Source organism: Brachyistius frenatus, unplaced genomic scaffold, assembly GCF_029030835.1.
Source record: "Brachyistius frenatus isolate BFR_SWC_R1_liver_20210118 unplaced genomic scaffold, ASM2903083v1 Contig_284, whole genome shotgun sequence".
Classification (NCBI taxonomy): domain Eukaryota; kingdom Metazoa; phylum Chordata; class Actinopteri; family Embiotocidae; genus Brachyistius; species Brachyistius frenatus.
Genome location: NW_027210883.1, coordinates 217,433 through 230,271, shown reverse-complemented (window position 1 = coordinate 230,271; position 12,839 = coordinate 217,433). Strand labels below are relative to the sequence as shown.

The window sequence follows — 12,839 nt, the reverse complement described above, 5'->3', positions numbered from 1 at the left end:
TGATATTAACATATCCAAGTGTTGTTTACCACAGTAAAAATGAATATGAAGACACACGCCCACAGACATAAGCCACAGTAAAGTATCAATAATCAGTGTTTTTAATAAATAAAACTACAAACAATGCAGAAATATGAATTAAATCTCCTGCAGGTGCTTCGGCAGCGTTAACGTTGTAATCAGTTTGAAACATTTCTCAGAATAAACCAATACGTACCGTATCAATAAGACTGTATATACCTGCGTCTGGGCATGTCCTGTAGGTTTTGAAACAAACAAACAAAAACAAAAAAAGCCAACATTTTGTAGAGTGAGAGGTTATCATTACACAATCTAATCAAACAGATGATGAACACCAATAACTCTCAGTGGATCAACACCTTTTCCACTTTACAGGAGTATTGATTTAAACCATAGATAAACTCCAGAGCCAATATTTACCCATCATCCTCTGGTCTTCCTCCGGCCTCTCTGCATGAGACACTGTTGTGTTTGTTTCATACAGTGTTGGATGAAAACCTTCCTAAAGGAGAGACAATATGTTATTCTGGGGTTCTTTTTGGGCTCATTTTGCTCCACTGACTGGAGTCTCAGGTGCTGCTGAAATGATTCCCATTAGTCACACACACACACACACACACACACACACACACACACACACACACACACACACACACACACACACACACACACACACACACACACACACACACACACACACACACACACACACACACACACACACACACACTGTTGCGAGTAAGCACAGACAAAGGAGCCAAACCGGTTAGAGCCTGTGAACTCAGCTTGCTTTCATTTCACACACCCGTGGACTGTCAGATATGGCCCGTAACGTTCCATCGTATAATAATCGTATCATATATGTTGTTTACAGGTTGCAAACACACACAAATGCCTTTTCCTCCTTCTTTTGTTCATCTATAACCACCAGCAGAAAGCCATTCTCCACCCTTTTCCCCTCGTCTCCTTTGTGGCTGTCTGCCAGTGCGGCGTGGATAACAGGTGCCGTCTTCGGCCCCCCCTCAGGTGACAAAGGCGCGGCTTTGATCTGGTTACAATCTCTGAAGTCTGAATATGAGTCAGCGGGTGGCCTGAAGACGACGTCACTGGCTCGGCCTGACGTCTGCCTCCACGGGCAGATTATCACAGCTGCGATCGGGGCTTACAACAACATTATGGGGCTTTTAAATGTTCACGGCAGCCGGAGGATACACTCGTAACTGGGGCCTGATCAAATATTGATAGAGGCTGTCGTAGCCTAATTATTATTAAAGATTAGGCTGCATTCAGGGGATGTGGGAAATATCAAAATCTAATAAAAAAAAATTAAAGAATGACAGGAATTTGAAAGAATGAGGGTGAGCTTGTCAGTACTCATTTTTACATACAGTAGATAAATCAGTTACACTGATTTTGTGACAACACTTTAACCTTTTATTTTGTATTAATAAGCAGCATATGAACATGAATTTAATGGGTAATAACACACTATTTGTTGTACAAAGATTTATCAATATTAAATCAAGTTTTTGTTTATCATCTTCTATATTTGTTTCCTTGCTTATTATTTACCGCTCATGTGTCCTTGTGTGTTGATTTTTTTTTTTGTCTTCTTAATTTCTTGAATTTTTTACTAATTGTTTGGTCTTTAATGGCCAAAATGTTTCCCGTCTGTCTGAGTGTTTGATGTTTGGCAGCCCCTTTTGTGGTATTTAAATGTGCTACATAAATGAAACTGACCTGAAAGACAGATTAACAAACATCAACATCTCCTCACAACTACTTTAAAATGTGTTATTGAGCATTTATTAAATATGAAATAGGGAGTGGAGGTTAAACTGAAGTGATTTTTTTTTTTTTGGAGGGGGATAATCAGCTGAAGGATTTAAAACACAGTTTAACCCCATCCCTGCTCATTTTAACACGCTTCTCTCAGCAGCAGCTCCTGCCATTGATAAAGAGATTAGAAACAGGCAGATTAAAACATGGTCACGGGATAATCCGGGGTTACTTTTTACACTGCGCCCCAAATCTGCTGAGTCATCAAGTGACACTGCACAGGCTCCAAATCCAATGTCAGAATCATTTAAGGCTCTATTGGGTCTTATGCAACACAGTAGTCCCCATAACATAACTACTGACATATTAAAAAAACCTGTGTGGATGTGCAGTGGAGGATGTTTTTTGTCTTTTCTCTGTATGTGCAATACACCAATACCTACTGCATATGTTAGAGTTGCAAGTATTATTGTGAATATTCAGTTATTATACTTGAGTAATCAGATATAAAATAGTAAAAATAATGATAAATACCTAATAAAATAGACTGTAAAAGTCTTCCGGAGTCTAAGGTGATGCCTTATGGCAAAAAAAAAAAAAAGCATCAAATATTCACATAAAAGAAGGTAGAAGCATTAATTCTCCAGATAAAACTGACTAAAACACTTCAAAGATTAACAAAATTATTGCAGATCAATATTGTTTAGACGACTAATTATTAATAAAATAATAGTTTCATCTCTAAGACATTAAGTATCACCTGTACAGTGCACTGTTCAGTGTGTGTTTCTCAGGGGACTTTGGAAACACATTCATCGGGGTAAAATTGTTGCATGTAGTTTTGTTTTTTTAGATATGATAATGAGTTTTTGGATATTGATTGTAGGAATAACCGGTGCAATACGCTGCGTGGATGGCAGGATTTTAAAGTCTGTTCCCTCCAAATGAACTTATTTAAATGAAATTGCAGTCATAATGTTGAGAAAAAAAAATAATAAAAAAAAAATCCTCCCATTAATGCCTTAATATATATTTATTTGCACTCACAAGTGATATTTTCTCCCTCTCAGTAATAATAAAACCTGCAGTCGTCCTCAGCTGTCCGCCATGTTTTACCTTTCTTCTGTTTGACGTGAACAGGCTGTTGCTCCCTGGGCGAGCCTTTGCACCAGTGACCGAGTCAGCACGGAGCCGCTGCAGCTATTTAGGTCACTGTGCTTCCCAGACGGTCAGGTGACTGTCTCGTTCAAGAGGGCTCTGCTGCCCCCCAGCGGCGGAAGCGGGGAAATGCAGCAGCCTGGTGCGCTGCCGCTTCTCTTCCGGGAGAATTAGTGACTCACGACTTTTAAAGTGTGAGGCAATACCCCTCCGGTCCCCTCGTGCACATGGTATTCCCCCTCCCCTGACATCCCTGGTGCGTGATGAGATCGTATCAGTGTTACCTTGGCAACCGATCTGCTGAAGGTGATGGTTTTATAAAGTAAACATTGGGTCCTGGACTACTTCCTGGCCCTGGGAAGAAATAGTCCAGCACATAACCTTCTGTAAAATAACCAGTCGTCTTTGAGCACATTAAAACAGACGAGGTATAATAATGACGTGTTAATAAAGGAGCATTAGAGGTGATGATGGACTGTTATCAGTCAAACTAGGCTTTTCCTTTTTTCTAGTCTTTATGCTAAACTAAGATAAACTAAGTTAATTGCTCTATACCCTTAAGAAATGATGGACAAGGCACCCACCGCATTGTCTCATTAACAGAAAAAAATACCCGTTTTGTTTAATGAACAGTTCAATTATAGTTTAAAAAAATAAATAAATATTATTTCTTTATTTTTCCAATGCCTCTAAGTTTGTAAAATTACTGGTGGAGAGTATTAAAACTTCAGATCTAAAGCTTTATTTGGACGTCTCTGCCTCAAAGCTTGAACTTAAAGGTCAAACTCGAGCTTCTGCAGACGGCTGTGAACCAACTTTAAAAAAAACCTCCAACTTAAAGGTTCAGTGTGAAGAATATAAGATGATTTGTTGTCAGAAAATGAAAAATAAAATTCATAGCTATGATTTCACAAGTGTACAAATCACCTGAAACTATTTACATATACATTATGTATACGTTAAAGAGCCCTTTATGTATATACATAAGGAGCCCGCCGTGTTTCTACAGTAGCCTGGAAGGGACAAATCAAACACCGGCTCTAAAAACGGCCATTTTTCGACATTCTTGGCCACATAAGATACAAAACTAAACTAAATATACCAGAACACACTTCAGCATCAAACGTCCTATTAAAGAAACTAATACGCTGCAAGTCAGGCTTAAAGTCGCCGTGTTTTGAGACTCGATCAGCTGACTCAGACTTGGAAAAAACACCTGCATGTGACTGATGGACCTGATGTGAAAGCACACCTTCATTAAAACTTCCCACAAACTGACAAACAGAACCTTGGAGGGCAGTGAACTCTTATCACTTCATTTATTTACAAAAAAAAACAAACACACACAAAAAACAAACAAACAAAAAAAAACATGGTCGCAATGGGGGAAAAAAACAGACCTAAAAAGTCGAGTCAAACAGAGGAAATACACGTCTCCATTCTCACGGATTACATGAGATGAGTCGTGACGACATATAAAAAAGGACCGCGACATGTATTTACTGTTACAAATGAGCGTCGCCGAGCCTGGATCCTCTGAACTCTAAATCGTCCTCCTCCGTCTCCGGCCGCCGCCTCGTCGTCCTCTAGAACTTGAACTCTTTGTATTTCTTGGCGCCGCCTCGCGTGTCCTGCGGTTGGGCCTTCCTCTTCTTTTGCTGTAAGGTGACGAGGAAGAAGAGGAGAGGAGGAGGAAGGCTATTAATATTCACATATCATCACAAGGGAGGAAATGGAAATGACTGCCACTTTCATTTTAGTTCATAAACAGAACTACAGAAGAGTCGGTCTGTTCATCATGTGGGGCTTTAAAACATTAAAACATTAAAAAAAAAAAAAAAACACACACGAGGAGATCAGTCACTTTTTTACAGTTTTAAACATGTTTTGCTGATTTAAATGTCGTCTTTGTTGATCTGAAGCAATGCGCCGTTTGCGTGTCTTTTTTTTTTACATCTCCAGCACATTTCTGCTGCAGCTTCCTGTAAACACAAACCTCACAAGCGATCCAACTGGTTTTTTTAAAATTATTTTCATGACTCGGCAATCCAAAAAAAACAAGAGGAAGTGAAAGCGTTTGTACGAAGGAAGAACGTTAAAGTGAGTCGGCGTTACCTTCTGTTTGGCGGCGTGCTCGGCCACCATGTCGCTGAAGTCCTCCTTCTCCACCTGGGCCTGCTGCTCCCTGACGTGCTCCTCATACTTCTGCGTCATGGCCATGGGGTCCAGCTCCAGCTCCTCGGGGGCCAGAGCCACCTCCACGCCCTGGGACTCCTGGCCTCCAGCCGCCTTACGAGCAGCCATGGCCTGGAGAAAGCAGACAGGGAGAAAGAAATTGAAGACGAGCACTCCGACAACGGGACGTCGCTGCATCTTTACGCCATTCGGACGCGCCGTCTCACCCCTGACATGTCGTAAATGTGCGTGGAGGCCATCATGGCCGCTCCCACGGGGCCGGTTCGTCTCTCCGGGAGAACAGTGAACAGCTGTGGCGTCTCGTTTCTACCAAAACATGTCAGAGAGAGAAAGAATGCAGAGGTTTTTTTTGTTGTTTTTTTTTTAGCTTGTGTTACTCATTTCCTGTGCAAAATAACAAAGTTTTAGAAAAGCAAGGTCAGACAGCTGCTGGTTAACGATAACAAATAATTCTAATGAAGCAGAAAAGGAAAACAAGTTGTTGACCAAATGCAGACAAATCAGAAGCAGAAATATTTGCCAGACAACAAAGAATATTTAAAGTGGTTGTCAAGACAATTTATTCTACTATTTTAGGCCCCAAAAGGAACTTATTAATGGATACGGCTCGTATTTTTAATGTTAACTGGAAATCATCATTAATGTATAATTAATTTATCAAATGTATTCATATAAATAAATAAATACTTACATAAATGTTGCATTAATGGTTGTATTTTTAATATACTCTGAGCTATTCCATATTTAATAATAATAATAATAATTCATTCACCCATCCATGGCCTCCTCGATCTTCTTCTTCCTCAGCTCGATCAGCTCCGGCGTCTCCATGCCGGCCGGGACGGATGAGAAGCCTCCCGGGGTGATCAGCCCACTGAAACACAGAACACCATGAGTTCAGCGTGCGTCACATCACGCTGGGATCAATGAGAAGCTTCGGGAAAGATCAGAATCCGGGTGGGCACAATTTGCCCCACTCGGCCTTTTTACACACAATAACTCACGATGGTAGAAATGAACAAGGATGTGCAGTTGATGAGTTAAATACATCATCAACTAAACCAACTGAATACTAATCAGAATGCAAAAGTTCAAAGGTCAGCTGATCTTATAATTACATGGTACATTATGGTAATATGTTTGTTTTAAATCATTGGTGTGTGTGTGTGTGTGTGTGTCTGCATTGATGAGATTAATGGAAAACTGATATTTAATCTTGAATTTAGAAGCATGGTTCTTCTTATGTTTGACATTTTTATCTAAAATAAAAGCAAAGGATGTTCTTTTCTATTTGGGGATTGACTAACTCTGGTTAATAAAAACCTCTTTCACATTCATGTCTTCATATGTTGTAACTTCCTGATTGAGGTGTGGACCATAATTCGAGTACCTGTCTGCTGGCGTGAAGAATCCCGTTTCGTCCGGCTTCTCCTCGTCGCTCTCCTCCTCCTCCTCTTCCTCCGACGACTCCTCGTCTGAAGGCTCCAGCTCCCCCCACGTGGTGTGGTCCACCTCCTCCTCCTCCGCTTTGGCCTGGACACGGAAACACATTTCACTATTCGTTAATCAAAACAACAATAAGAGTGCTTCTAACCATCGGTGAATCAAAGTGACTGTGGGAATAACAAATCTCAAAAGGTCAATAAACTGGTCAGCAAATATTCACAAATCAACATTAGGTGAATTTAAGGCTTGAAATCTGGATATTTCGGAGACTTCTCATTGGTGGATGTGTTTAAGCGACGGTGACAAAACATCATTTTAGAAATATCATGACTCTCGATCCAGATTTAAAAGGTACCAGTAATCCTGCATGTAGCTGCTCAAACTTAATACAGAGAGCAGTCTTTAGGGAGCGGTTTCAAAAGGGTGGACTACGACAACCGGTACAGGTGTAACATCACCACCATACATTCACACACAAGCAGATTTGAGTGCGCTTGTAGTTATCATATTCATTTTTCATTCAAAGAAATAGAGTCATTTTGCAAAGTTCCTTGTGGCTTTAAAAAAAAAAAAAAAAAAGGAACAGAAATTGCTCTGCAGAGAAGCTGAACGAGCCCTGGAAGTGCCATGCGTTGTGTGTGTGTGTGTGTGTGTGTGTGTCAGGTTGCGTCGTCCTGACCTGGAAGTCTGCAGCGTTGGTTCCAAACACGTCACCGTAGAGCGGTTTGCCCATCTCGTCTACGGGCGGCTTCCCCCAGCCGCCGGCGTGGTAACCGAAAGTACAGTTCTGATGAATGGAGAGACAAAAATCTTTAATAAAATTGACAAACTGAAATACTTTTTTTTTTTTTTTCGTGGTATAAATACAGTGAAATAATACGTTTAATAAACGTCTTTCATTCAAGCTTGCGCAGGAAGATCAAAGAAACAACGTCGGTGGTAAATTGTGCAGCGGGGTTAACGCCGTTACCTCTGGGATGGGGGAGTTGAGTCCGGGGATCTTCAGGTTGGGGTAGGAGGGAGGGGGGCCGTACCTCTGCATGGCGATCAGCCAGGGAGGAGGCACCTTGTGGGCGTTCTGGAGGAGGAAGACAAATACGGTGTTTCCTCACTGAGCAGGAGGAGGCGAATAACATGTTCAAGTTTTAACATCGGTGTTCACCGGTGGTCGTTATCTCCTCGTCACGTCCTCGTTAGTGTAAACAAGTCACGTCCCATCTTACAAGGAAACGTATTTTCACAGCTTGTACATTCATACGTTTAACAGCAGTTAACAGGAGACAAACATAACAGGAAAAGCGACACGACAAGAAGACAGACGACAGCTGATATACGTTTATCCTCTACTGTATGGATCGGTATGTCTATGCTCATATTTGCGTGTCGATTTCAAAACTGTGCTCACTTAGGATTTTTTTGTGTGTGTGTGTGTGTGTGTGTGTGTGTGTGTGTGTGTGTGTGTTTTAGCTCGGTACAGTCACATGGTATTCATACGTTAGTGAAACTTACGGGTCCGACCGGCATGCCGAGAGCGATGCGCAGCTCGTCAGACAGGTCTCCGGGCTTCTTCTCCTTCAGGCGAGTTTCAAACTCTTTACCCTGCACATGCACAAAAATCAAAGAGGAGGGTCATTTCACGCACGAACATTCATTCGGCCGGAACAGATCGAAGCGCTTCCGTGTAGAAGACTTGGCTGAGAGAGGACCCTGTACCTCGTAGTAAAGGTCTCCGTGGATGGTGAGTTTGGGTTTGATCTGCCATTTGAAGAAGGCGTCGTGGAGCTTCTGGTAGTCGATGTCGATCTTCCCCATCTTGGGACGCACCTTCTCTCTCATTTTGGTTTTCATAGTTTTGGCATCCTCCTGTAAATGAACCATCGAGACACACGACTCCGTTAACCCCCTTTCGGGAATTTCTCTCCCGATTCTTCTTCAAGCTAAAAACTACAGAAAGAGAGAAGTGTAACAAAACAAAACAAAACAAAAGGCTGCTGACCTTCTCCTGCAGAGCCTCCCTCATCTCCTGGATGCCCGTCCTCTTGATGAACTCGGGCAGCTCAAACGGAGGCTTCTCTATGCCCCTCTTGCCCTGCAGGTACTTTCGTTTGAAGCACCAGTGGCGGGGCACCGGCACCGTGTTCCTGGTGGCCTTCAGGTGGACCAGCAGCTTGGGCTCCTGAGCCGTCACGTCGTGCATCTCCACGACGTCCGGTCGAGCCACCAGCTGGAGCAAAAAAAAAAAAGGCAGGAGGAGGAATGAGATGAAAGGTTATCGTCTATATTTAGAGAAAAAAAACAAAACAATAGGTTATCAGACTCATGAGAAAAAGAGGTGAATCTTAATTTACCTGTTTGAGTTCGGCCACAGTCAGCCTGTTCATCCTCCTCAGCTTCTTCTTGGACAGTTTCGGAACATCTGGTCTGATATCCTGAGCATAAAAAAACACGTCAGCTGTTTAATATACCGACAAAAAAATGGATGCAGGTCTTTTGTTTAATGTCTTCCTTAACAGAGGAGAGGATTCCAACCTCATCGCTGTCGTCGCTGTCTTTCTTCTCCTCCTCGAATCCTTTTTTCCGTAGCATGGACGTGTCCTGCTTCTCGGCCTTCTCGGGCTCCTTCTCCTTCTCTTTCTTCACGTCGTCGGTCAGCTAGAGGACGGAAGGGAACGAAGGACTGCGTCAAAACAAATGCTTGAAATACACCTGTTGCACAGGAAGTTAACAGTCTGCTGTATTCACCTTAAACGCCTCAAAAATCCTCTTGAAGAAGATGAAGTTGGGGTCGAAAATCTCCGGCTCCTCTGTGATGTACTCGATCTCCACCTCAGGCTCCTTGTTCTTGTCCTTGTCTTTGTCCTTGTCTTTGTCCTTCTCCTTGTCTTTGTCCTTGTCTTTCTCCTTGTCCTTCTCTTTGTCCTTCTCCTTTTCACTGCCCTCCTTCTTCTTCTGCTCCTGCTGCTCTGCCTGCTCCTTCTTCTCCAGCGCTCGCTTCTTCTTGCTCTTCTTCTTGCGGTTCCTGCGCCTGCGGTTTTTCTGAGGGAAAGATTGATTGGTTACTTTCAATCACGTCTATTTATGCATTACTTTATGTCGGGTACTTGTTTATTTTGGGATAACAGAACAGGCCTTACAATTAAAAGGCCTTGTCTGGCTGAAAAAAAACTTTCAAATATGAATAGACAAAAGAAGACCGAGCTTAGACATTTATACAACAGCAGCACGTACTGTATTTCCCTCATTTATGAATTAGACTGGTTTGCTCATAAATTTCTCAGGTTAAGAAACAGTAAATGTTCCTCTGCATTATCACAATTCAGAGTGCTGTAGTGGCAGCAACACCTTTCAAAGTGAATGGAAAAGTATGAAGTCACTTGAGAGAAGGCTTACGTCTTTTTTAGATATCTGGCTGTCATCGTCTTCGGTCTCAGACATGACCGCAGCAGAGGAATTGTTCGTGTCCATATCTGCTCCCTCATCGTCATCTTCCTCCGCTTCTGAAAGAAAATGTAAAAAAGACTATGATTATCATAATCCAATGTGTCACTCGCCGGAATATACATTTTTTCTTCTTTGAAATGGGACTAATCTTCCCCAGCCGGTGCTACAGAACAGAAGCTCGTGTTTTTCTTTCACTATCAGCTCACCAGCTGAGAGCTGCACTGACCTATGGGATCGGTGAGCTGCTCCTGTCTGATCTCCTTCAGCTGGAGGATCTTCTCCAGAGCCTGGGGGATCTTGGGCCCGCTGACACTCAGCTCATCGCTCTGCCAGGCCTGCAACGGAAGCAAAAGGCTTGTGAATGAGAAGATCCCACAAAAACGCAAGCAACCGAGAGCAAAACGTTTCAGGAGCTTTAATTTGGTCATTTAAAAAAAGAGCGCAATCTGCATTTGTACAGGACAAACGAGTAAGTATGCAACAATTTAATGATACATACAGTCTCTGTGATTGGACGATAGTTTTGAAGACTGAAAATAACCCACATATGGGAAGAAAGTTTGCTTACCTCTCTGTTATCTTCTCCTGGAGGAGGGGGCACTCTCTGTTTCTGGGTCGGCAGCATAGTGACACCAGGAGGCAGCGGCCCGCGGGGATCCAAACCTGGAACTGCAGTCGTGCAGGTGATATAAAAATGTTATGGAAGCTGTACCCATAAACTGTGGTATAAAAATTAAAAAAAATTAAAAATAAACCTTAAAACTTTGTTGGGAGAATGAAATTGTCCCTTACAGCAAAGTTCAAACTAATACTGTACATCTTATGAAACAGACTATTTCTGGAAATGCAGTACGGTTTGTTATTTTAAACGCTGGCTCCTGCATACTTCTGACTGCGCTGACAGGGGGCATCTGTCTGGGCTGCATCTTGGCCATCTCCTGCTGACGCTCCTGTTCTAGCAGCACGGCAGCCTAAAGCATAAAGAGGGAGAGAGATGAATGAAATGTGTGGTTTAAGAAATGTATGAAAAGAAGAGCGGCAGAAAAAGAAAATGATGTCAACTCAGGGTTGAAATCTTAAATTTAAAAAAAAAAAAAAATCAATATTGGCTCATTTTAAACGGCAAAAACAGTAAAATCTGCACACAAACAAAATATTTTTGAAACATGATTAAATATTTTTAATTGTAATTGGTTATCTTCTTCTCACCCTTTTCTGTTGCTCCAGAAGATCCTGTTCATCCATGACGCGAGAATCCCCCTGTGAAAGACAGAAACCATATATGACCAACTAACAGACAATCAAAATGTAACTTTACAGTATCTTCTGGGTCTAGTTCTCAGAAATTCTTCATTTCATTTCTCCAAAGTTACTAAAACTTGTACCCTGTGGCTGTCACGATAATACTGATCGTCTCCATGCGTTTAAAAAAAAGGTGAAGCTGAACGCTACAAGTGGATTAAACGGCCAGCACACTTGTGGTCCAGCCATCCTCACCTGCTTGGCCCTCTCCTCCTGCTGCAGCACCATGGCTGCTCTCTGCTGAGCCATCTTCAGCTGATCGTCCTGCGACAGGCCGGGAGGGGGCAAACCGGGGTGCTCCATGCCCATGTGTATGCCAGGTGGAGGGGGCCCTCCAGGCATCATGCTCATAGCCTGGAGCATACCCATACCGGGAGGCATGGGCGGCATGGGCATCGGGGGCAAAGGAGGGATACCGGCCATCTGAAGGGGAGGAAATAGAGACGACTGAGAGAGGAAATTAATAATTTCCTGATATAGATATAGATATAAAATAACCCGTGTGCTACAATGACTCTGTAACTTTCCAGCAGACCTGAAGCACATGATCGACTCGGTTATTCTTTGCTGTAATAACTAATATTTGCCATACTTCTTAAAACTCCTACTTTACATACGCGTTGTAGTTTAATCCACGCAAAAAGAAAAACCCCAACTCTTGGGTGTTATTAAAGGCCAAACGACACGCAGAGCCGTCATCCACATGGCAGTGTTTTCACCTCTGATCGATAAAGATCGATTACCTGGGAGCCCATTGATTTGTCATCATTAGGTTTGCTGAGCAGAATCCCCGTCTGGAGAGAATCACAAAACAAAGGAAACAAAACGGTTTCATTGATTACAATAATAAATAAATAAATAAAAGAAGGAGAATAAATACTCTCTTTGTAGCTTCTACTAGTAGTTTGATGGACTCTTTACGTCATCACTAACTCCTCTTGTCTACCCTGATGATAAGACAACGTGATGTTGGTTCATGGCTGGCGGTGTGCTCACCTGTATCATGTAGCCCTTCAGTCTGTCAATCAGCTCCTCTCTGGGACCTGGAGGAAAGAAGAAATATTCACAGACTCTTAAAACGACTCGTTAGACAACGTTTAAATGAGCGTGCCGGTGTTGAATGTATATTATTGACACGCCGCCGGCCCACTTTGAGCTCACCGCAACGGAAGTGGTACGTTTCAACGCGGCTAGGCTAGTTAGCAACACGGCCTCTCTCCCTCTCTCTCCCCCAACCCGGTCTTTTCTTACCCATGTTGGGCGCCCCCAGCTCCGCCAACCTGGCCTGAAGGTCCGGGTTGCTCCATGCGTTCAAGGCTGCGATAGCACTCCCTAAATCGGACGGGAGCGAGTCGGTGCCCGGTGGTCCGTCGGATGCCATGTTGGGCTACTTTCAATGGAACAACGGCGGCAGCGAGTTCAACGCACGCGAGAGCGAGAACGAGAACGAGAACAGGAGGGGGGGGGGACGGCGCAATGCACGATGGGACATGAAT

At 43.0% G+C, this 12,839-nt stretch overlaps 1 protein-coding gene across 2 annotated transcripts; it reads right to left on the bottom strand.

The window, feature by feature from the left end:
- Positions 1 to 4,253: 4,253 nt before the first annotated feature.
- On the bottom strand, positions 4,254 to 12,756 carry sf3b2 (splicing factor 3b, subunit 2). Of its 2 annotated transcripts, none has more exons than XM_069722279.1 (22): positions 12,595 to 12,756; positions 12,340 to 12,386; positions 12,087 to 12,137; positions 11,539 to 11,766; positions 11,251 to 11,301; positions 10,928 to 11,012; positions 10,610 to 10,710; positions 10,268 to 10,376; positions 9,991 to 10,097; positions 9,343 to 9,636; positions 9,130 to 9,252; positions 8,949 to 9,029; positions 8,597 to 8,824; positions 8,314 to 8,463; positions 8,110 to 8,199; positions 7,571 to 7,678; positions 7,280 to 7,387; positions 6,545 to 6,687; positions 5,927 to 6,028; positions 5,361 to 5,460; positions 5,074 to 5,265; positions 4,254 to 4,616 (listed from the first exon to the last, which is right to left on the bottom strand). In XM_069722279.1, exons 1-22 carry the CDS (start codon positions 12,722 to 12,724, stop codon positions 4,545 to 4,547), a joined length of 2,700 nt encoding a protein of 899 aa, XP_069578380.1. In that variant the 5' UTR covers positions 12,725 to 12,756; the 3' UTR covers positions 4,254 to 4,544. The 2 variants fall into 2 exon arrangements, with proteins under 2 accessions (XP_069578380.1, XP_069578381.1); XM_069722280.1 differs by having other exon boundaries at positions 9,991 to 10,094.
- Between the last annotated feature and the right edge of the window lie 83 nt (positions 12,757 to 12,839).